Source organism: Anoplophora glabripennis, unplaced genomic scaffold (assembly GCF_000390285.2).
Source record: "Anoplophora glabripennis isolate ALB-LARVAE unplaced genomic scaffold, Agla_2.0 scaffold301, whole genome shotgun sequence".
Lineage (NCBI taxonomy): Eukaryota > Metazoa > Arthropoda > Insecta > Coleoptera > Cerambycidae > Anoplophora > Anoplophora glabripennis.
Genome location: NW_019416435.1, coordinates 159,496 through 184,169, shown reverse-complemented (window position 1 = coordinate 184,169; position 24,674 = coordinate 159,496). Strand labels below are relative to the sequence as shown.

Genomic DNA, 24,674 nt, shown 5'->3' with positions numbered 1-24,674 from the left:
TAAATATGAAAATAATGAAAATATACAGGGTCAGTGGCTGCCCATTTTAAAATTATTTTGCATCATACAGGATGGTTCAAGGAAAAGTTGTCAATCATAAGTAACAAATATCTTATTGGTAATATGAAAATTACAATATGTATATCAAATTTCATTGAGTTGGAAAGAGTTGTACTATCATTTGAAACCCAAAATATATGGAACATTTTGCAAGAAAATAGATATTTGAAAAAGACGAAAATATTTAATTATATTTTTTATAAAGTTCGTCAAGAAAAATTACAAAATATACCTATATCTCATTTTATAAAAATCATATAAGACTGAGCTTTTGGCGTGCAGCAAGGTAATACTCTCTCTCAATGGTAAAGTAAAAGTATTGTTATTGAAAACAAAGTTAGTGAAAAAGAATAAGTGTTGTCGGGGCGGGCGTTCGCTGGAGAGTCGTCTTGGTGTGGAGTCGTTCGCAGGTATAAGTATCTGGTCCTTGGCGCCAATCTGCCGTGGTCCTCTTCCAGGAACCATATTCCGCGTTGCACATTGTTTCTTGTCGCTTGCATCAATTAGGCCTTCCGGCGTCAGGCTGACACTCTTGACGTAATACTTAAAATGGGCCACTTGCAGACATGTGTACCCACAACACAATGTGAACATTATGACGAAAACAAATAATAGAGAACAAGCAAATAATAAATACTAAATAGTGAAATGAAGTAGAATTGTCTTTTATAATTTTAAAGTTAAGTTCAAAATGTAATGTAATGTAATAGCACTTTATTTAGCACTTTGCTATTTTTATATACACTGTCTCACTTAAAACCTACTAAATAACATCAAAAATTTGTTTTACACATCACATACATTGTATTTGAATACACACTTAAATACTATATTTACATATAAGAATTTCTTAACATATTTTTAAAACATACTATATTTCGAGCATTTTTCACATCATGGCTTAAACTATTATATTTACTAATACCCTTAAAAAAAATGGAATTTTGTCCAGATGCTCTATGCACTTTTTGCAAGATAAACTTGTGTTTCCCTCTTGTACTATAATTGTGGATATTATCAAAAGTTTCCAATATTTTTTTCAAGTATTGTGGTTCGTTCCCCAATGTAATTTTATGAATAAAAACTAATACATTAAACTCTAAAAACTTGTCTATATACATCCACTTCAAAATACCCAACATATCCTCAACTCTTGTATATCTCTTGCATCCTAAAATCGCCCTCATAGCCCAATTATTTAATTTCTGTAATCGTGCAATTGCACTCCTATTACTTAAGTATAATACAGTACTACAGTAACAAAAGTGAGGTAATATTATGGTATTGAATACTAATTTTCTAGTTTTTATTGTTAAATACCAACTAACCCTTTTAAGAGTTCCTATTTTCTTAGCAAATTTCTTACAAATATAATTTGTGTTGTTATTAAATTTTAACCTGTCGTCTATTATAACACCAATATACTTAATTTCAGCTACTACTTCTACTGTCTCCCCATTTAGTTCAAATTTTAACTGATTACTATAGAATACATTTTATATGACTTTTTACCTAGTATCATACCTTTTGTTTTTGAAACATTTAATTTTAATTTAACTTCCATCCAGTCTTTTACATTGTTAAGTATCCCATTCGTTTTTACAACTAGGTTTTCTACACGTGTCTGATACATAGATGATTGTGTCATCGGCAAATAAGTGATATTTAACTTTCCCCAATACAGGCGAAATATCATTTAAGTATAAAACAAATAACAGAGATCCAAGGATACTTCCTTGCGGTTTTAACGGAATGTTTTAAAATGATAAATTACCAAAAGTTATAAGTTACTTATTTACCTCATTTACATCTCTACTGCATAATATCATTTTGGTATAAGGATTTAGAGGTTTATGTTTTGCAGTTTTCAGAAAAAAAAAATAAATAAATAATTAAAAATAAATAACCTCAATTCTGCATATTTTTCCATTTATAAACTAATACTATGGAAATTAGTTAATCTCAATCAAGGATATGGATGTTCCATTAAAAAGAAAGCTCATATTTGTTTCACAATTTTTTATTGAACCCAGTATAATGTGAAACATTTTCAGTTTAACAGCATGCAGCATACAGATCGATGAATGATGAAATTAAGTTCTACTTGTAAATGAAGGAAGATCTTAAATTGTAGCTCTATCACTTAAAACTTAGGAATTTTATTCAAAATCTGTTAATTGAAACCTGGCATTTTCTGCTGATGATAAACACGAGTAAAATTCTCAAAAACCGTACCCTTATCTTACAGAGCTCCCCTGACAAAGTTATGTAATAAATAATAATAAATTTGATTTTGATGAACAAATTGACCAACCTATTGATCCTACAGAAGATATTATTTATTTTCATTATTATTATTATTATTATTGTTATTGTTATTATTATTATTATTATTATTGTTATTATTATTTCATTGTTTCATTGTGTATTGGCAATAATTAACCAATCCACTGTATACAATTCTCGTTTAACCACCTACAAAATTGCCAACCAAGATATGCAGAATCTTTATTCTTACAAAAAAAAATGAAAGAACCATATATTCACAGAAAATTGTGAGACGTTCAGATTTTGAGCATTACCACCTAAATTTATTTTTTCATTTAATAATCTAATAAGTTCAGTGGTTTTCTTTTTTTTGCATGAAGACGCTTCAATAAAATAGTACACCGTGACTTGAAAATTTATGTCATTTGAGACAAAAGTTTATAATATAAATACACTTATTTATCAGTAAGGAATCCATTCCTGAAATTTAAGAATTTAAAATAAAATCACCCTGTACAGTACAATAATACATGATAAAACTTCTATTGCAAAAAAACAGTAACAGTTTTGTTGATGGACAATATTTATTTTCAGCTGTAGCAAGAGCTCAAGCCCTTATTCCTGGTCTTCAGGCCACTGGTGATGAGGGACAACAATTACAAGCTGTCATTGAGATGTGTCAAGTTTTAGTTATGGGAAATGAGGAGATATTGACAGGATTTCCTGTTAAGCAAGTTGTACCGGCACTAATTACATTATTGGGAATGGAGCATAATTTTGACATCGTAAGTATCACCTGAAATCTTTATAGCTGTCTAAAATGTTGTATGTCTTACTAAAATAATCTTAATACAAGACTGATGTATTTCAATACACATTCAATTTAAAACAGTAAATGAAAAAACAATTTTTCACGACAGTATTGTACAAATCAGTATGGTCATAAAACAATGGTTTCCGATAAGTTTTTTTTTGGCACACATTTATTTTACTTCTTTAGAAGCTTACGTCTTACGTCTGTGTTTTCTGTTCATGAATTTGCTATAAATATATTTAATTACTGCTGCATTATCTGTATTACTGGAACATTTTTTAATTTCATTTGTATAGTCTCCAAAGTCAGTTGAATATGTATAAAAACGCCTAGCAATAAAATTTAATGAGCTTCATAGACGTCCCTAAAAATGTTTTCTGCTTAAGGTAAAAAGATTAGATGGGTTTCTAATTAAATTTCATGATATTGTTATTCGTAGTGACTACTTGGATAATTATTATATTAGTTGTTATAGAAGTAAGAAATTAGGATATGTCGCCTAACAGACTTGACATACTGTTTTTGTTTTGTGATGTATTTCATTGTTGTATGCTTATTTTTTAAATAAAGACTATATTAGAAATTATAATAATTTTTATATAATGTGAAGAAAATTTCTATTATATGTTCATTTGACCAACGTATTTTAATTATTTATGTCCTCAAACAATTTTATTATATTAACGGTAAATTTTGGTTTGTTCCGTTTCAAAAGGTTTCCAAAATGCCATGTAATAATAGTAAACAAAATATCCCTCTTATTTCTCCCTTTTGCAATTGTAATATGAATTATTAATAGAAGATGCCTATAATAAATTAAAATTACCTGAATCTCACCAAATTCCGCAATGCTGCACTGCACTGCTAGACAATTTGTCAACCACTTCTCAACAGCTGAGATTTATTGCCCAGTTGTCCAGTTCGGCGGTCTGTGTATGCCGTTTGCCCACACGGGCATTCTTCAATTGGGCGTATACATTTCTACCACCTCCACATTTTGTGTGATCAGACCTGTATATGGGTATGGCTAAATAAATATGGGAACAAGTTTTTCAAATATTTCAATGCCAAGTTGCTGCGTCAGCGACCGAACCTGGTATATACTGCCAACCTCTTGGTTCTTCAATTGAGATTGGAAAGACTATAACAAATTAGTAACTATATTTTACATACAAAGGTGCAAAGAAACAGTTTATCTATGAAATTAAATTCATAGACCCACAGAACAGTGAAGAATATACTCCTTTTCAATTACAAATTACGCAAGGTCACAAATTTTTATCCACTTAAAACTTATTTATAAAAAGTATGTCCTTACTGATTTGTATTACCCCCAGCATACCACACATTCGGCATTTTAAAGTATATATGAGCCATAAAAAAGCATTGTGGATTTTCATTCATATAAACAATTTCATTCCTGATGAAATAATCGATCTCTGACTTTCTGTCGTTTACACTGCTGCTTTTACTGAACAGACTGAAAAGAATCTGCTCCTTTTTAAAGTGGTTGACTTTATCTACTTATAGCTATAAAAAGTATACGTCTATAACTTACTGTTTTTAATTCGTCAATAACTTTTTTAAGTGCACGATATATATAGTGATGTGTATTTTGTATTTGTCTGCTTTTTTCAGTCTGAGGTTTAGGCAAAATTATTTAAAAAAAAAACCGTTGACTGATTCTTTTGGCACAAGAGTTTTCAATTTTGTAAATATTTTCATGTGGCAAAATACCCAATAAATAAATAAATAAAAAAATAACTTCAAAGTTATATGACGATATCACAGTGGAATGTGATAATAGTATAATATAAAATAAAAATGGCATAATTTATTTTTCAGATGAACCATGCTTGTCGAGCTTTAACTTACATGATGGAAGCTTTACCAAGATCATCAGCGGTTGTTGTGGATGCGGTACCTGTATTTCTAGAAAAACTGCAGGTAATCCAGTGCATGGATGTAGCAGAGCAGTCCCTGACAGCTTTAGACATGCTATCCAGAAGACACTCAAAGGCTATTCTTCAAGCAGTAAGTAAAATTTTTACTTTACATAAACATTGATTTTAATCGAAGTCTATTATTTGTTAATTACAACTTAATTGTTCATATTTCCAAAAATAATTATTAAAATTTGTATTTGTAATACAAGGTATGGCAAAAGTAATTGACACATTTAAAGGCTAAGTATAATCTAAACAAAGTATATAAATTATTTTATTCTCGTCTGAAAGTACCTAAAATGCTATTTTAGTTATAATTATTAATTCTTTTTAAAAATAATGTCCGTTAAGTGGGTGTCGTTGTTGTGTACACATTGATGAAGGCGTTCACGAAAATTGCTCATCACTCGTCCGATCATTTCCTGTGAAATGGCTACTCCAAAAAAAAATCACGGGTTCAATTTGGGTCGCCAGGTAAGGGAACCGATGTCACCTCGCAGCGAAATCAAACGACTGGAAAACATTCCCTCAAAATTCTCATAGAACAGCGCTCAGTGTGAGCTGTTGCCCCATCCTGTTGATGCCAAATATTGTCCATATTGTCAAGTTCATTCAGTATGGACCTTAAGAAGGTGTTCCACATCTTACGATATCAATCCGAGTTCACAGTCGCATTGTCTTGTTCAAAGAAATACAGGCCAAAAATTTGCAATCGCACACCATACAGTAACCTTAGGGCTATGTAAGGGTCATTCATGCAACTGATAAGGATTGTTCTCTGCCCAATTTTGCTTATTTACTCTGCCATACAAGGGAAAATATGTCTCATCGCTGAATTTCCAGACACACTGGCCTGCGGTTTTCCCAGTCTCCTTAAGTTCCTGCACCATCATTTTGTAACGATGCATTTTGAGTTCTGAGTGGAGAATTCTTCGTACGCCGCGGTCAGAAAACCTAAGTGCAGTGGCATGTTTGTGTCCCAAACTGTATGGAGATTGTTGAATGGATACTCTTACCCCTTCCTCATGTTCAGAAGTTCAACAGTCCAAAGTTGTCCAGACTGGTTTTCTTTTCAGTGCTGATCCACCGCTTCGAACCATGGCTAAATCTTGTTTGGTCTAAAGTCCAATTCATGATGACAATTGAAAATGGCATGTTACTTTCTCTGTAATACAGCACTACCCACCACCGTACCGGCTCTACTCAAATGTGTCAGTTACTTTTGCCGCATCCTGTATAAAATTAATAAAATGCATTATGTGTATCCTAAAATTACATTGAATTTTTTATTTTCAGCGTGGTGTGTCGGCTTGTCTGACTTACTTAGACTTCTTCTCGATAAATGCCCAACGCAACGCACTCTCAATAACAGCAAACTGTTGTCTGAACTTAACATTAGAAGAGTTTCAGTATGTCCAGGAATCGTTACCTCTGCTCGCATCCAGGCTTACGCAGCAAGATAAGAAATGCGTCGAAAGTGTATGTTTGGCATTTTCTCGGCTAGTTGACAGTTTTCAGTTGGAACCGACGCGTCTCCAGGAAATTGCAAGTACTGAGTTACTGACGAATTTGCAGCAACTACTGGTCGTGACTCCCCCCATTATCAGCACAGGAACCTTTATAACTGTTCTTAGAATGTTGTCGGTCATGTGCGCTAATTGCCCAGATCTAGCTCTGACTCTCCTCAAGCAGAATATTGCTGAAACTCTTCTGTACTTATTGACCGGTTCAGTGGAAGTTAATCAGGATGATGTAGAGCTGATACCGAGGTAAGATTTCAAATTGATGTAACTGAAATCGCTTCAACTGGTTTAGATGTTATCGTCATATAGATAAATTCGTTACAGTTGAAGCATATATCGAACGTTTGAATTTGCAGTACAGGTGCAGTGACTTGTGAAGTTTAAGTCAACTGTGTATATAGCTGCATACAGTTTCTCATTTAATTTACAGTATAACCCTATAACCCCATGAATCCTAATTGTTTCGGGCTGCAGTGTATTCAGATTTACGATTTTTTTGGGATATTAAGATACTAAAAAAAATTACTTTATGATAAGCTTTGTTTAGTGTGTTGCAAATGACATGTTTTTCAGATTACCAAAATAAAATACAATTATTGCATATTATAATCAATTCGAAATATTGCAAATTCAGATTAATGAATGTTTGGATCACACTATCTAATTTGTTGAGCATATACTCCTAGAGGCAGCCATCAGTGCTGAGAAAGCGCGACTGGTGTGCGAGAGAGAAAGAAGAATAAATGGACATGCTATCTCTCGCTCCGCGAGCTGGATTGGTCGGTGCACCTGTCCTGCACCTAAGCCCCGACCAATCAGCTATCTTGACATGACCTTGACATTGACCTTGAAGATCATTTCAAGGTCAAATGTGATTTTTCAAATAGGACCCTATACTTTTGACCCCAGAAATTAAAAGAGCGGAAAATTTTATGTTCAGATATGACCTTGAGTGACCCCTGCCTTTTGACCTTGGGGCCCCCACAAGGTCAAACTATCAAAAGTACAGGAACGGCAGAATAACTCGGCGGGAGAGCATTTTAGAGAAAAGTGTTAAATACAAAAGTTTCAGAATTTCTCGCTGGCTATCCGATGGTGACTTTGACCTTCAAGATTATATCAAGGTCAACATTTTTCTCTAAAATGCTCTCCCGCTGAGTTATTCTGCCGTTCCTGTACTTTTGTTAGTGTAACCTTGTGGGGGCCCCAAGGTCAAAAGGGAGGGGGTCACTCAAGGTCATATCTGAACATAAAATTTTCCACTCCATTTCTGGGGTCAAAAGTATAGGGTCCCATTTGAGAAATCACATTTGACCTTGAAATGACCTTCAAGGTCAATGTCAAGGTCACCATCGGATAGCCAGGGAGAAATCCTGAAACATTTTTACCCTGTATAATTATGCTTATACTATGAGAGTCTACCAAAAAGTTTTGAAAATTTGTGTATAAAAAAATTACTGGTTGCCAAAATTCCTAATTTTCATCATACGAGGTATGTCCACAATGTAAGAATACTCAATTTTTTAAAAATCTAAATATGAAAAACTTACATATTCAGAAAGGTACATCGAACACAATTTTTCAACATAGTCCCCTTCAACCTCAATTCACTGTGTGAGCCGAAGGATAAGCTTTCTTATACCTTCATTAAAAAAATCTCCCGCCGCCTCTCAGGCCCATTGTTTCACAGTACTGTGGACTCATCGGTATAAAACTTTTTTCCTCCCATAAACACCTGATAAGATGAATATCTGAAGGTGCCAGGTCAGGACTGTAAGCCGGGTAGTTGCTGATGTTCCAGCCGAATGAATCCAAGAGTTGCTTTGTGACGTTAGCTGTGACGTACATTGTTATGCAACAAGCACATTCCCTTTGTTAATATTCCCCTTCTTTTGTTCTGTATTGCCCTCCGTAGTGTTTTCAGAGTTTCACAGTACCGTGCTGCATTAATAGTTTCCCTCTGGGACAAAAGTCTATGAAGAGAATTCCTTTACAGTCCCAAAACACAGTTGCCATGATTTTTCGTTCCGAACAACGGTTTTGAATTTTTTCGCTTATGGTGAAAACGGATGTTGCCACTGCATTGGTTGTCTTTTCGTCTCAGGGGTGTAGTGGACTACCCACGTTTTGTTGTGTCACAATACACCAATACAGTCGAGGAATTGTTCACCTTCCAATTTGAAGCGCCCGCGAAATTCCCGTGAAGATGCAATTCTGTTGGCTTTGTGTTGATTCGTGAGCTGTTCTGGAACCCACTTTGCACACAATTTTCTATAACCAGGTGTTCCAGTAATGATTTAATGCAGAAGAGATCTGGAGATTTGTGGAAACACTGCGTTCATCTCATCCAAAGTCAATCGATGGTCACCACAAAGCATTTGTTCCATCTTGTTCACCATCTCACAAGTCACAATTGAGAGATGCCCACTCCATTGTTCATCATAAACATTTGTTCAGCCCACTTTATACTCATGACATCACTTGTACAGATTAGCACAATTCATTACACCATCCCCATAAACAGTTTTGATTTCGTTAAAAATCTGGAAGGGCATATTTTCCTTTGCAAGAACAAACCAGAATACACTTCTCACTCACTACTGGCGGAATTCGGAATAGCGACACTCTTTTCAACATGCCACTACAACAAAAGTTCTCAACTGACTGAGACAAATGAGTGCATGTTCTGCTCTCAGCACCTTGGCCTTGAATGCAGTGTTGCCAACTTGCCAAATGTAAAAAAGACTTCGGTTCAACACTTTATATTGCCCTAATCAGATCTAAAAAAATTCTCAACAACTTTTGCATAGATAATTTTTTCTTTATTATTCACTTAACTAAGCAATTTAAATGTATTACTTTTGATAAGTTAAATGCACGATTGAAATTTGCACTTATTTCCGGGGTACCCTGTATAAGATAAGAGCCATCCGTCTAATTGTTGTTTTTATGTTGGTTGGTCAAAGTGGTGCTCCAATTATAGCAACTGATTTTATAAATCGGATTGCTTTCACAGTTGACAGATTCTAAGATCAATAAAAGCAAGATGGGCATTGACAAAAACGAATAGTCGATAACTAAATTGAGGTTATTTTTTATTATTCCTCGACCTCCGAACCTTAATAAAAAAAATCTGTAACCTATAGCAAACTGTGAGATACAAATAAACAAAATTCATGTTATTTGCTCTGACACAAAATTTTTGTGCTTTTACTATTCAGATCTGCTGAAAGGCACAAAATATCAGACTTTTAAAATTAAAGAAACGACAAAATAAAAGTTGTAAGACAGTGATATACCGAAATACACGAAAATACTCGTATTTCTAAAATTAAAAGCAACACTGAAAATAATATTTATGGCAACAAAACAAAGTTAAAAACATTGCACTCGTTTAAAAAGATCATCTAATTCTATGCAAATAGTCCAACCAAATTACACTAGGAGAAAAAAAAATTGTTACCTGGACTTTTATAAGTGGAAATGGTAAAAAGGCTTATAATAAACCTAAAAAAAATAAATGCGTGCGCAGGGGCGGCGAAGGGTTTGTTTTGGAGGGTTGGAAAGTTATGAAAAATTGTATCATTGGGATTTCTGGCGAAAGTTGACTTCAAACAAAAAAGTATCCAATACAAAAGTTGTAGATCATGCAAAAATCTACAACTTTTGTAGAGGTCAGTTTTTAACATAACCTCAAAATTTCCTAGAAAAATGCGAAAAAGAGGTTTTTTTTCTGATTTTTCCTTTTTTATATCTCATTTCCGCAAAAATAATTTAATTTTGACTAAACTTGGTGAAAGTATACCTTTCTCTGTCTTAAATAACCTCAATTTTTTTTAGATAAAAAATTAAGAAGTTTCTGAGATATGAAAAAAAACTGTGTCATTGTTTGACCCAAAACTTTTGTACAGTATTGCTATAAACATCTAAGTCGAATTACAAATGCTCAAATAATAAATTATCTCTGGACGATTTGAGATTTCAGCAATACAAAGTATTAACAGCAAAGTCTACTGTTGATGCGAAATCCGAAAACCCGAAATATTTCAAAATCGTTTTATTTTTTTCTGGTTTTATTTGAAAATGAATTTTAATTAAATTGCATATTTACATTGCCACGTTTTTCGCTCTATCCAATGAATGGCATCAACATGTTTGCAATCCGACGTTTCGTCTTCGAGGGTCATCAGATTAATTTTTTGAATATATTGCTGCTATTTTTATGACAAAATCTAGTCATTTTCAATTCTGTATTAGATGATATTACTATTGTAATCCTTTAAGAAGGTTTTTAACTATCATTAAAAAATGTTTTTATTGGAGGAAAGAGGAGAGAATAAAAGTCAATACAGCACAAAATATCCAACAATTTTTTTTAATCCATAATTTAAAAAGTTGTACCTAATAAAAAAATAATACGAATTTATGAAATATTTTATTATTTCTAATTAGTATTGCTAATAGTACCAAAAAATTGTTGAATATTTTGTGCGGTATTGACTTTTATACTGTTATGACATCATCCAATAGATATTTTGAAAGCGTTCAGAGCCGTACTCAGGAAAAAATTTAAATTATAGCTAAATCAAGCTAAAAACTTTTTAAGCGATTACAATGTAATATCCTCTAATTCAGAATTAAAAATGACTACATTTTATCATAAAAATAGCAGCGACGTATTTAAAGAAATTAACCCGATGATGGCCCCTCGAAGACGAAACGTCGGATTGCAAAAATGTTGACGCCATTGTATAGAGCGAAAAAAGTGACATTGTAAATTAGTAATTTATTTAAAAATTCGTTTTCAAATAAAGCCAGAATAAATTAAACAATTTTGTAAAATTTCTGGTTTTTCCGGATATCTCCGGAACTACCCAGAATTTTAAAACTTATTTAATTTTAAAACAGCATATTGTTAGGTATAAAAAAACAGAACTTTTTTCTAATATGAGCCACCCCATATCTCTTACCGTTTCCTAGATCCTAATGCCTATCCCATCCTTATCTTGGACACACTGTACATCTATGAATTCATCAAACATTAAAAAAAATAAGTACACTAATTGATCCTATGGAAAAAAAATTATTATTTATTTTATTTATTCACTATTCGACATATGTTTATAGCAATATTCTACAAAAATAGTTTTGGGTCAAACAATGTGAAATTTTTTTTTGTATTTTTTCCATACAATTGAATGGTGTAATCAGATTTTGATTTTTTTTTAATTTAAACAAATCAACAATTACTGAAAAATTCATTGCTGCAAGTCATTTTTTTACATATTTGCATTTTTGAGCATGTTTTTGAACTGTGATTACAAATTTTTTTATTTCACCAAAAATTATGTCAAAACGAAAAAAATTATTACCGACAGAACTCTGTACGATGATTTTTTTAAGTAGAATTTTTCTTTGAAAAAAAAGTGTTTCAGGCCGAAAAAAACGAATATCTCAGAAACTTCTTGATTTTTTTATCTAAAAAAATTTGAGGTTATTTAAGACAGAGAAAGGTATAGTTTCACCAAGTTTTGTCAAAATTAAATTATTTTTGCGGAAATGAGATAAAAAAGGAAAAATCTGAAAAAAACCTGTTTTTCGCATTTTTCTAGGAAATTTTGAGGTTATGTTAAAAAGTGACCTCTACAAAAGTTGTAGATTTTTGCATGATCTACAACTTTTGCATTGGATACTTTTTTGTTTGAAGTCAACTTTCGCCAGAAATCCCAATGATACAATTTTTCATAACTTTTCAACCCTCCAAACCAACCCAACCTTGAATTTGAAACTCAGTTTTTTTTTTAATATTTCCCCAGACAGCTAAAAAAACTAATGTCTGTAATGTTCACTATTCTAATAGACTAATGTGATCACATATCTGAATTCTCCACAAAAAGTGTCAAAATGTCTTAGTTTAAAATATCCATATCATTCAGATTTCAATTAATGAATAAAAGTTCAGTTTTTTATTGACAATTTCAAAACAAAAATAAATAGGAAAATTTCTCTTTGGCCATTATTCACTGTTAAATTCTTTAACTTTGCTCTAATTTGACTGACCTATCTCGTACGATAACCAAGATCCCTATGGTGAAACTCATAAAACTATGACGCATGGTATTTTCAAAAATTTCAAATAGTTAAGAAAAGTTTTTATTTTTAGGCAACCTCAGGAACAGTTTGAAATTACGGCACTCATTGGTGAACTGATGCCAAAACTGCCAACTGATGGAATATTTGCAGTTGATGCTTTATTGGAGAGACCCTCTAGCATTGCCAAAGATCAACCAGTTTGGCAATGGAGAGATGACCGCGGTCTCTGGCATCCTTACGGTGCTGTGGATTGTCGTATTATCGAAGCGGCTCATTTAAATGGTGATGACGAAGTGAGTCTCAACACTTTAGGAAGAATTTATACTATAGACTTCCATTCTATGCAGCAAATTAATGAGGATACTGGGACATCGAGACCTGTTCAACGTAGATTCACACCGACAAGTGTTCAGTCTAGTCCCGCAGAACCTTCTCAAACTTCAAGCAGGCCTTTATCAGCGAGCCGTGATGCCCGTGTCGCGTGCCTGAGGGAAGAGAGAGGTTTGGCAGCGGCATTTATAAGATCTCTGTTCTCGGTTCTATATGAGGTATATTCATCAAGTGCGGGACCGGCGGTAAGGTGTAAGTGTTTAAAGGCACTTTTAAGAATGGTGTATTACGCAAGTCCGGAACTATTAAAAGACGTTTTAAAAAATCAAATCGTTAGTAGTCATATCGCCGGTATGATGGCATCTAGTGATTTAAGGATTGTAGTGGGTGCTTTACAAATGGCAGAGATTCTAATGACTAAGTTACCTGAAGAATTTGGTGTTCATTTTAGAAGAGAAGGTGTTTTGCATCAGATAAACCGACTGGCAGATCCAGAGGTGAGTCTACCTTTCTGAAAGTAATTATTAGTTGCTCTCTATGTAACTAGTTTAGACTTATCTATAATGCTAGATATCTTTTGCATGCCTAGATTTTTGGTATCGAAAAACATTCACGTCTTTTGATTGGATGTTTAAAATAAAGTAAAAATACAATAACTAATAACAGAATATATTTTTTTAAATAAGATATGTTCATTCTGCTCAAAAAATATTTCATCAATTTCTCATAAAACTGCCAGATTTCAAGGAAAAAGAAGATTCAATTCGCTACTCTGAAAAAAAAATAAAAGCATCTAATTGTATACATGGGAAGTGACACATTTCAACAATTATGTTTATAAGAACTTTTTTCTATTCTTTTGAGATTAATTGATTATGCAAATTTAAAGAGAATTGAAATATTATTTTTTGGAATTTTCCCAATTAATTCATGTACCATGTACTTACAGCAAAAAGAAATTTTTTGTTACAATTGATTCACCTCTTTAAAGTTCAGATATTTAAAGCATCTCAGAATTAGAGTAAATGACAAGTGGTCGAAATTGAATTGAAGGTCAAGCATTCAAATCCGATCATAAAAGATTTGTGTTCTATTTTCAACATTATGCCCTGAACACTAGTTTAAAGCTACTTTTAGTGGCTTTCGGTGAAATGTAGTTGTGACAAAAAGAATAAGTAAAAATAACAACCCGCACACTCAGTGGCCGCTGGTGCGGGGGCGCTCTAGGGAGACGCCCCCTCCCCCCCTGGAAATTTTCATAGCAAAATAGTCTTATAAAACACTTTAAAAGGGAAATGTTTTTGTAATGTACAGTCAATTTAACTCGACTTGCAAAATTGAAAAACACTGAATATGTGGGCTCCTTGTGCCCTTAAATCTGTAAAGTGTTTATAGTGGTGGCCATGGTTACTGCTACGCAGCATTGAAACATGGAGGGGAAGTAGCCTATATTTACTATGCAATTTGGCCCAAATAATAGGTATTCACTGCTTTCCTTTCTTATTAAATTAAATTTTGTTTACGTGTGGATTAAAATTTTGTACACGTATCGTTTTTTGTGTTTTTTTAAAAGATTGTAATTGTTTAAATTAGATATATCGTAAAAACAAATTAACAGCACTTGTAATGCTATTTATTGAAAAATCAATAGTGCGAAAAATATCAAACTTTAATGAAAAAGTTATTGAAATGCTTATTTCGGACAAAAGCAGAAGAATAATAACTATAAAAAATAATGTTGAGCACATTTTCCCAATATTTCAATAGTACTTAAAATAAAACTGCCAAGTTATGTTTCATTTGTTTTTTTTTTTTTTTTTTCAATATTTTGTACCTAAATATTTCCGCCGTCTCTGGTATGGAAGTCAACAGCCGCCACTGCTTACACTATACTGAGGGGCGATCTGCTGATGTAATCTTCGTACGTTTGCTCTGGAATTTTTATGTAATCGTTTCTGAAATCTTTGCAATCTCCGTGTAATTATTGTCAATCTATTAAATTTTACTGAATTCTTGGAAGAAGACATTTTTAAAACTATTTCTCGCGAGGACTTAAATTATATTGTAGTTGCAAAAAATGATATTGTTGATAGTAAATAAAAAATTCGAAATTTACAACCAGCTCAAATTTTCAAAGATCTTTACCTAACAGAACTTAGCAGTACTTCCAATTCGGATTCTACTTCGGATATAAGCGCAGATGGATCCTTGTTAGTATTAGAAGCAATCGAATAATATTAAAAAAGTTGCTATAGAATTTGAGAACTACTTTGCCGTATATTACAATTAATCCTGGTAGGGTTATAGGAAAAAAAAAAGAAAAATTTCACATTAAATTTTTGAAAGAGAATTTACTACAGCAATACATGTGGCCTAAAATAGATGATGTGCAATTAGTCGAAGAAAAATACATATTCTATGGGCCAATAAAGTTAGTCGGAAATGAACCTTTTACGATTTCTAGGAGTGATTTAATAAATGTTAATAAAACCTATATACGCCTTAAACAAACTTTTAAATAGGTTCCGAGGCGAGGTAGTTATACAGGGTGTTTAAAAAAGACGCAGCAATATTTAAGGGGGTGATTGCCCAGGTCATTTTATAAAAAGAGTTCCTATAAACATAGATCCGCAAACACTTAGTTACCGATCTACAGAATGTTGAAATTTCATTAAAAAACCAGTAAAAATTAAATTTCTTCAAAACCGCAGTCCCTTATTTTTACTACAAACAACACTACCACATTTCAAAAATCAATCAAATTTGAATTTCTTTGTTCAATAATTTAAATTTATAAATTAGCATTGGTTTTAGGCGCACAATAAAAGGGTTTTTATTTTTTTACTCATAAACGCTGCGTCGTACGATATAATCTGAAGAAAGCTTTTTTTCTTCATAATTGAACAAGGAATTCAAAAATTTTATTTTTAGTAAAACCAGCGGCGTGCTATTTTTTTCTTTAAACATAGCTAGTGACGTTCCAATACGCACGCCACTGGTAAGACTAAAAAATCGTTAGCTATTGACACGCCTAAAATTTCATTATAATACCTCAAAACGGTTTTGGATAAATTTAATTTTTACTGTTTTTTTTAATGATATTTAAACATTCCGTAAAAGCTTAATACATTTTTTTTATTTATTTTTTGGGAAAATGTTTATTTTATCTTAATTTTTTTATTTTTATTAGTATATTGGATTATTATATGTTTATCTTTCATTAAAAATATATAGGTACTTACCTAACTTTAAAAATGGCATTATCATTTTTATCATGACAAAAAGTTTTTAACGTTCTTCGAACAAAAACTTAATCAGAATGTTCCAATTCTTGCGTAAAAAATGCCTGATACTGGAAATTCTTAATCAAAGTACTGCTGTTAATGAATGAAATAACTGACAGTTGAAGTTAATCCAATTATTTTTGTTCAAATGCGTATTCCTTGAAACCTTATTAAGAAATTTTGAAATCTTTTAATTTCTAATAATCCTATTGAAATCTTAAATAGTCATTGAAATCTACTAAAATAACTCCTGAAATGTTTTGAAATATGTTGGAAGATATTGTAATCTTGATTATTTATATGAAATTTGAAATCTTTTTTTAATTGATATTGAAATCTGCAGATACATTACAAGAGATTTCAGAAAATTTGTAATCTTCGTACGTTTTTTCCTTAGCGGATCGCCCCTCGCTGTATACTTAACACTGCATTCGAATGACTACAGTTAAATGGTTATATACTTTTATGCATAATAATATAGAAAAAAATTTCTACAATAACTAAACATTATTTATTTGCCTATAAACTTAGTTTTTTGTGTAAATACAATATATGACATTTTCGCAAAGTAAATTTTCGATATATTTCAAAAATAGCTGAATCTGCAGTGCTACTCTGTAAAATGGGAACTACTTAACAAAAGTACCTACATTTTGTGTAAATTTAAATTTTACATTTACTATGTTTTATTTACCAGTGGTGTCAATTAATTTCACCTAACTGACCACTGAGCATCCAGATTAATTGAGATTAACTGAGATCTCAGGTAAATAAAACAGCTATTACAGAGTGTAAGAAGTTTGATTGCCAATACTTCAGCATAAGAGTAATCATAAATGAACAAAAAAGTTGTATATTACAGGGGCGTAAGGTCAACAGTTTTAACCTAACGCTACACAGCTGGTGCATACCACGTGTGCACGCGGCAGACTTGTCCTACGGAAAAAATGTAAACAGCTGTTATTGTGGAACATTTAGTAAATTTCAAGACGATTGTTTTCCAGTTTTTAAATAAATAAAATAAAATGTATCAATTTTGTAGTAATGAAGATGTGCTTAAATTTTAGCTCGAATTTTAGTACAGTAAGACCCCGCTTAACGCTGTTTCGTTTAGCGCTGTTTCGGTTTAACGCTCTTATTTCAACCCGGGGATTCCCCGAAATTGTGCGCAGCGCTAGGTTTCCAAATATGTACATAACCTATCCCAAACAGAGTAGTTGTATTTCTTGTTTGAAGAAAACAAAAATATTGATAATAGTGATTTCGAAGAAGAGCAAAAAGAACTTTCGATGATATTTGTAAAAAGGAGTTTGACCACTATAACTGAAATTATGGACCAATTTGTTGAAAATGATCCAAATTTTGACAGGAGTTCAAAAGCAAGACAGGATGTTATAGATGCTTTATCCACTTATCAACAACTTCTAACAGAATGCAAAAGGAAAACGCAAACTACATTAGGTGCCTTCTTGACAAAAAGGCAGAAAATTGGAAACAGAATAGACTGAATGATCTGACTGACTTAGAATTTTATTTGTTTTTATAAGTAATATACGTTTATATTGTTTTTATTTTTGTAAGAAATAAATGTTTGGTTTTATTTTTATTAAAAAAAACATAATTATTAAATTTAATACCTAACCAATTTTCTATCCTTCTTTTCCTAACCCCATTATTTACATGTTAAGATAGCCTCGTTTAGCGCTGTTTCGCATTACGCTCTACTTTGATGGAACGTATCATACGCGTTAAGCGGGGTCTTACTGTAATTATGAATCTCTTAAAACAGGAACTTAATTTTTTATCAAATTATGGATTTGAAATAAATGTAATTAAAGTACCCAAAGATTCACGTCATCCAAATAATCATAGTATTAAAAATAATTTAGGTACTTTCCAAAAAGCAAAATTCAGTAATTCTTAAGCGCACAAATATAAAACAAACTACAACATATGCTCAAAATGTCCATCAGCATTTTCGATGCACGCATGACCCTTTGAATCCAATTTTCGCACACTCGCTGGAAAACACTCCCAGAAAAAGAAATAGTGGCACGCAAAAAACACAGACATGGCCAATTCCAGATACCCACTGAATTGTGTAATGCTGAACAGCTTAGTATCTCGTGTTATCCGCCATGCCATTGTCACATTGCTAGATATGAATTTTATCAAATTTTTAGTTTATTACAATGCTAATTATTTTTTAGAATTAAGCATAAAGAAGTTCAAAAAAGTAATAATTAACGTGATAAACAACGAACAAAAACTGACTGGAAGTTGGCTGACAACATGACAGACATTTAAAAATCATTTTTCTCTAAAATATAAAAGTTTTTCGACATCGGTGTTATCGGCATTGTCTATTTGGAAGCATATAGATTATTTTGTTATGTTTAGAACTAATAGTGAACTTAGAAAAAAAGGTTGAAAGAAGTCAAATTCAAATGCAGGTGTTGGGATGGTTATGGTACTTATGCATACATTTACTAAAAATGCTTAAGCCCGTAAGAATCACATTTGCATGTTATTAAATTGTACATATCGATGCGTTACTACGAAAACATGCTATCTCAAATTTAGCTTGGAAAACATACTATCAAAAATTGTACTTGGAAAACATGCTACCTCAAATTAAGCTTGGAAAACATGCTAGCTCAGATCTTTAAATAAAAACATACTGTGTCGCACAAAAGAAAGTTTGACTAGAAATTTAAGTTGGCTGCATTTACGTTGAAATGCACATTGAATAATTGAAACCGTGCACTTATAATAAACTTATATAATATATTTTTCAAAAAGTAAGGAATATTTATGTTCAGGTACACTTTATTTTATTTTTTTCATTCAACATTTTTCAATAAGTTACTGTTATAAACGACAAAATTGTTAATTAAAGAAATAGAATAATATGCAGTACGCTGCAACACGTACATTACTCGACGTTTTTTGAAATAACAAATTATAAAAAAAATAGTGTATGTATACCTTAATATCTAAAAATGTTTATTATTACTAAAAATTATTAGATTTTTTTCATACAAGTTTGCTTTCATATAAAAATTAATAGCGCACTCTTATCTGATTTATAGGAATATTATTCGATTTTTTTACTTAACAATTTTATCATTTATAACAGTAAGTTAACAAAATTAATTGAAAAATATATAAGATTATTGTAAGTGCACAGTTTCAATCATTCAATGTGCATTTCAACGCCAATCAATACAGCCAACTTAATTTCTATATAATCAATTTTAATTTTGTGTGAGGTAGCATGTTTTTAGTTAAAGATCTGAGCCAGCATGCTTTCCAAGCTTAATTTGAGGTAACATGATTTCGTAGTAACGTTTTGATATATTTAAGTACATATTAATTTTCTGTGACAGGCTCCAAAACTCTGATCCCTCTCTAGATAAAGTTCTGCTCTCTTAATTCGGCATATTTAAACTTTTTTCCTTTTTTTTTTCTTTTTTTTTATTTATTTTGAATTAGCAAATAGAATCTTTTAGCTCGAAATATAGTAATTTTATTTAAATCGCATTTTTTGTGCAAAGTCAACAAATAGATAAATTATTTTCTAATTGATTGAGATGTTTGAAATATTTTTTTTTTCTTATGCCTTATAAGTAATACCAAACATGAAGCAGATATTATACGTCACTTTTCATAAATTAATGAAAAACAATTTCAAAATTATAATTTTAACATCCTGAATTTTTGAACTAATTTTAGTTAACAAAGTCAGTTGTTTTTACCTGAAAAACTATGATTACTGTATAACCACAGTTTCTTGAGACACCCTACATACAGATTGAAAAAATGCAATATTTATTAAGGCATTGAATTCATTTTTCTATTACTGTAAATCTTTCATTAAGCTGTTTTGGATTTAAAAAGAAGTCATTCTTGAAAAAGTAGAAAGAAACTAGTATGGGAGAAATATGATTTTTCCTAAATAAAAACATTTGCATAAAACTTATTTACCGATGGTGTTAACTTAAAAATATTTATAATCAAAAATTAAATGTTTTAATTTTGTTTCATTATTAAACGTATGTATATATTCTTTCTTTTTGAAGGTTCCTTTAGGAGTAAGCCCTCCCAAGTCTAGTTGCAGCTCGACGTCATTTTCTTCTGCTTTAAACGAGTCTCAACCGGGAACCTCTCAGCCATCCAGTAGTACGAGTTTGCAGACAGCAAATGGTTCTGCTTCTTTAGGAAGTACACCTGTTTCTTCCACCATGTACTCCTCTACACCTTATACCCAACGTCTGCAGGATTCAGATACCCGTTCGCCTAGTCCTTCTCATGTCCGTCTCAGTGATGTTCTCAAAAGAAAAAGGGTTACGAAACGAGCGAGTGGCACTAGCAGGTCGAAAACAAGGCATGAGGATCTTCCTCTGTCGCCTTCATTAATGCAAGATTTGTTTACTAAAGCGGCTTCACTGGGTAACTCCACACCAAGGTAAGTTTTAGTGTCAAAACATTTAAATTACAACAATTTTGTCATTATCATTTGTTTATTCGGCATCTGTTATAACAAATTAGTGGACAGTTTAATATTGTAGTCATAACATTATGGGTGCACCTTCTCAATTGGATGTTTGTATCAAAAAAATGTATAGTTTTATCACTGAATATTATTCTACGATAAAAGTTAAAGGGAACCAAATAACCAATTTTGCTAAAAACTCCTGCAATTGTTTTACTTATTGGTTCTCTCATATCGCTAAATCATTTAACTGATGCTGTTTGTACAGGATGTCCCGAAATTATTGCAACAAAATTTGGTCACAGATTCTTCAGACAAATTTAGGGGACCAGTATTTTTTATTTCTGCCAAGTGGCCCCCTCTTTCGGAGTTACAGCTACCTGAAATCCGCCCCTAAGAATAATCTTTTTTTTTTTATATCAGAACCCCGTTATACGAGAATCACTAAATTTGGTACAAAGGAGTTTTATGACCTGTGGAATCTGATGGTGCTACACTTTTTGGTGGGGAAAACTTTGGTCTCGTATTTAAATTTCTTAAAGATTATTAGTCCTCTAGAAAGCCGTTAAATTTAGAAACTTTTTTGTCCCTTGATACTTTTTTCGTGAAACGCAATGTTTTCGAGAAAAATGTCAAAATGTGATCAAATGCATGATGTGATTCTCCATTTTCCTTAAAACATTGCGTTTTATGAAAAAAATATGAAGAAACAAAAAAGTTTCTAAATTCAATGGCTTTCTAGCTAACTAATAATTTTTAAAAAAATTAAATTTACGACCAATTTTTTTTGGTTCCAAAGAGGAGAGCCCACGAAAAAGTGTCTTAAGGGGGTTTCTCGCCAAAAAGCGTAGCACTGTGAGATTCCACATATAATAAAACCCCTGTGTACCAAATTTAGTGATTCTCGTACATGGTTTTGAGATATAAAAAAGACTTCTTAGGGGCAGATTTCAGGGGGCTGTGATTCCGAAAGAGGGGGCCAGTTGGCAAAAAGAAAAAATAGGGGTCTTTTAAATTTGTTTTAAGAATCTATGACCAAATTTTGTTGCATGAATTTCGGGACCCCTGTATACAGTTTTTACATGCATTCTTTGAAAAAATTAATCTCTAGATTCAGAACAGGATATGTGATTTTTTGTGTGCTCCATCACATTTTGAGCAACAAGTACAAAAACATTTAAACATGTTTTCTTGAAGACGATATTCCAAGGAAATCCAACGCTTGGCCTCCTTGATCATCCAACTGTACTCGTAATAATTAAATGAAGGAAATAACTTGAAACAGCTGTTGTAGTACTCTACTCTGATACTGATTTATTTCCAATTAATCTTGAAGTGCATTTTTTCATCACCATTTACTATTTATTATAAGCTGTCGTTCCTCAATTTTATATGAATAAATCGTCCTGTATAGTTCTTCAAAATTTTTCAATTACTTTTTCAGCAACCCTTCGCGGCCCAGATATTCTGGTTCCAGTTCCAAAACGAGTTTTCTACAAAGTCTCAATCCTGCTAGATGGGGTAGAAGCATGAATTCCTCTCATGATCGTAACTATAGTAAAGATTCTTTAAATAATTTGTCAAAGTCCGCTTCAAATTCAAATATTACAGCTGGAAACCGTGAAAAGACCAGGACTTGGATAAGGGAGCAGGTAACTAATATTAGAGTAGACTCCGTATAACATATATTTCTTAGTATTTGTGTGTTAAATTTTGTTTGTTTATAAAATTTTTAGGCTTCTAAATTTATCGAGTCGTACTCTGGAAGTGAGGACGAATCCCATCCAGCAACGAGTGTGATCATTCGTCTCAAGTTAGCCATTGATAAACTGTCTACAACTAAATGTGGTGATGCTCTGATAGAACTTAGGGAAATACTTATGGAATCGGATATATCTCCCTTCGAAGTAAATTATTCGGGTCTTATCAAGGCGCTGCTCTCCTTTTTAGCAGATATAAATGGGCCTTATGACAGGGATCAGAGGCTTAGAATTTTGCTAAACGTATTTGCAGGGTGTCCTTTAGAGTACAATGTGACAAGTATCGGTGAATTAAATTCGACATGGATGAGTGCCCTTGTGGCCAAACTGAATGGCTGTGTTTCGCAATTGGAACAGTTTCCAGTTAAAGTTCATGACCTCCCCGCCAGTTCAGGTGCCGGGCGGGGTGGAACTAGCGCTCTGAAATTTTTCAATACCCACCAGCTGAAGGTAGAGTATATCGAATACATTCTTTTATATTTCTAATTACTTTTCTGATTTTAGTGCAACCTTCAAAGACATCCAGACTGTTCCAACTTGAAGCAGTGGAAAGGCGGCACAGTTAAAATAGATCCCTTGGCCCTCGTGCAGGCAATAGAACGCTACTTGGTAGTTAGAGGGTACGGTAGACTTAGAGATAAAGATAGCGCTGATAGTGACGATGGCGATTCCGATGATGATATAGATGATACTTTAGCTGGAGTTGTGATATCACAAACTGGAACCAGGCACAAGTTACAGTTCCTTATAGGTAATAATGTGCTCCCATATAACATGACTGTTTACCAGGCTGTGAGACAATTTAGTAATAATGGCAATGATCAGAGTGAGACAGACACAGATAATGAAACTCCTTTAGGTAAGTAAATAATCAATATCAATTTTTAAAAAATATTTTTTTTATATAATCCATATATATTAAAATCCGATAGCTCCGTCTGCGTCGCACAATCGCCCCGAAAAAGCGCCGACTTATTGCCACCAAGGCTTTTCGAGCGAGCCGTGCAACGGCGAAGTCTCCCGCCGGCCTTCCTTCGTCCGAACTTCGTATTTTGATGGCGATTTTTTGCCGTCTTCGCGGTGAATTTTCAGTTTTCTTCAGGCTCTGCGAGGGGCGCGGCCCAATTTTTGTGTGAAACGCACGAGTCCGACACGCCCTCCCGCTGAAATCTGACGGTCGCCGATCGCCACGAATTGCGCGCGGGTACGGCTTTTTTATTTTTTATTTCCCCTATTTTCTACAATATTTTATTTAAAACTGTGCCGAAAATACTCATATTTATCGACCGGGTGCTTATTTCACGCTCTTTCCGTAGAACTTTCTGCGAAATTAAATACAGGATTTGAAATACGGCCGTAAATACGTTAAAACTCTCTAGGAAGACCGAAAAATGTGAATTTTGCCCCACAAAATTCCTTCTTCGCGAGCCTCGAAACGGCATGCGACTTGGCAGATACTCAGTCGTTCCTCCTTAGTCGTTCAGGGGCATTTTTGTAACGTTTTTTTCTCGCTTTCATATTTAATTTTGCCTTTTTTTGAGGTCACCTCGACGACAGACGACCATTTCGCAAGCCGTAAAGATTGAAGCTTTAAGACACGCCCACTCGGAGAAAATTCGAATGTCGTTAGAAATGTCAGATTAATTATGTCTAAAATAATTTCACGCCAAACACGAAAGGCGTCTGTAGGGTCGCGGCGAACCGTTATTTTACCTTACTAGACCTTTTTTTAACCTTAATACATTGCTACGCCACGACATATACAGGTATTTCTTATTATTAGGTTAGGTTATTTACATTTTCGCAGCTCTACCGCTTAACATGCCTACGATTACGATACCTGTCCCCCGAATTAACGTAAGTACTTGCCCTCTAAAACTAGGTACATAATTTTAAACCAATCCATAGTACCTAAACCCTTGAACCTTTGTATTAGTACATTTGCTTCGTTAGTTACTATATTGCATTACTTACTCCCCATACATCAAAAGTTGCGAATTATAGAAATAAATTGGGGCTAAACTACTCTTCCAAGTCATGGAATGTTTTTTATCTGTTTTATCTCATTGTGGATCTTTTGCGAGACGACTTTGTGTTAGAG

The 24,674-nt window shown here is 32.8% G+C and overlaps 1 protein-coding gene across 3 annotated transcripts in view; it reads left to right on the top strand.

Moving 5' to 3' along the window:
- Window positions 1–24,674, top strand: part of LOC108909058 (E3 ubiquitin-protein ligase TRIP12) — an 88,787-nt gene that overhangs the window by 42,509 nt on the left and 21,604 nt on the right. For 2 of the 3 annotated variants that reach the window (XM_018713285.1, XM_018713284.2), the window contains exons 7-14: window positions 2,923–3,113; window positions 4,988–5,176; window positions 6,385–6,857; window positions 12,775–13,531; window positions 20,401–20,786; window positions 22,258–22,465; window positions 22,550–23,023; window positions 23,078–23,432. In XM_018713285.1, the coding sequence (XP_018568801.1) occupies window positions 2,923–3,113; window positions 4,988–5,176; window positions 6,385–6,857; window positions 12,775–13,531; window positions 20,401–20,786; window positions 22,258–22,465; window positions 22,550–23,023; window positions 23,078–23,432 (3,033 nt within the window). The remainder of the gene's footprint in view (window positions 1–2,922; window positions 3,114–4,987; window positions 5,177–6,384; window positions 6,858–12,774; window positions 13,532–20,400; window positions 20,787–22,257; window positions 22,466–22,549; window positions 23,024–23,077; window positions 23,433–24,674) is intronic. The other variant, XM_018713286.1, reaches the window with a different exon arrangement.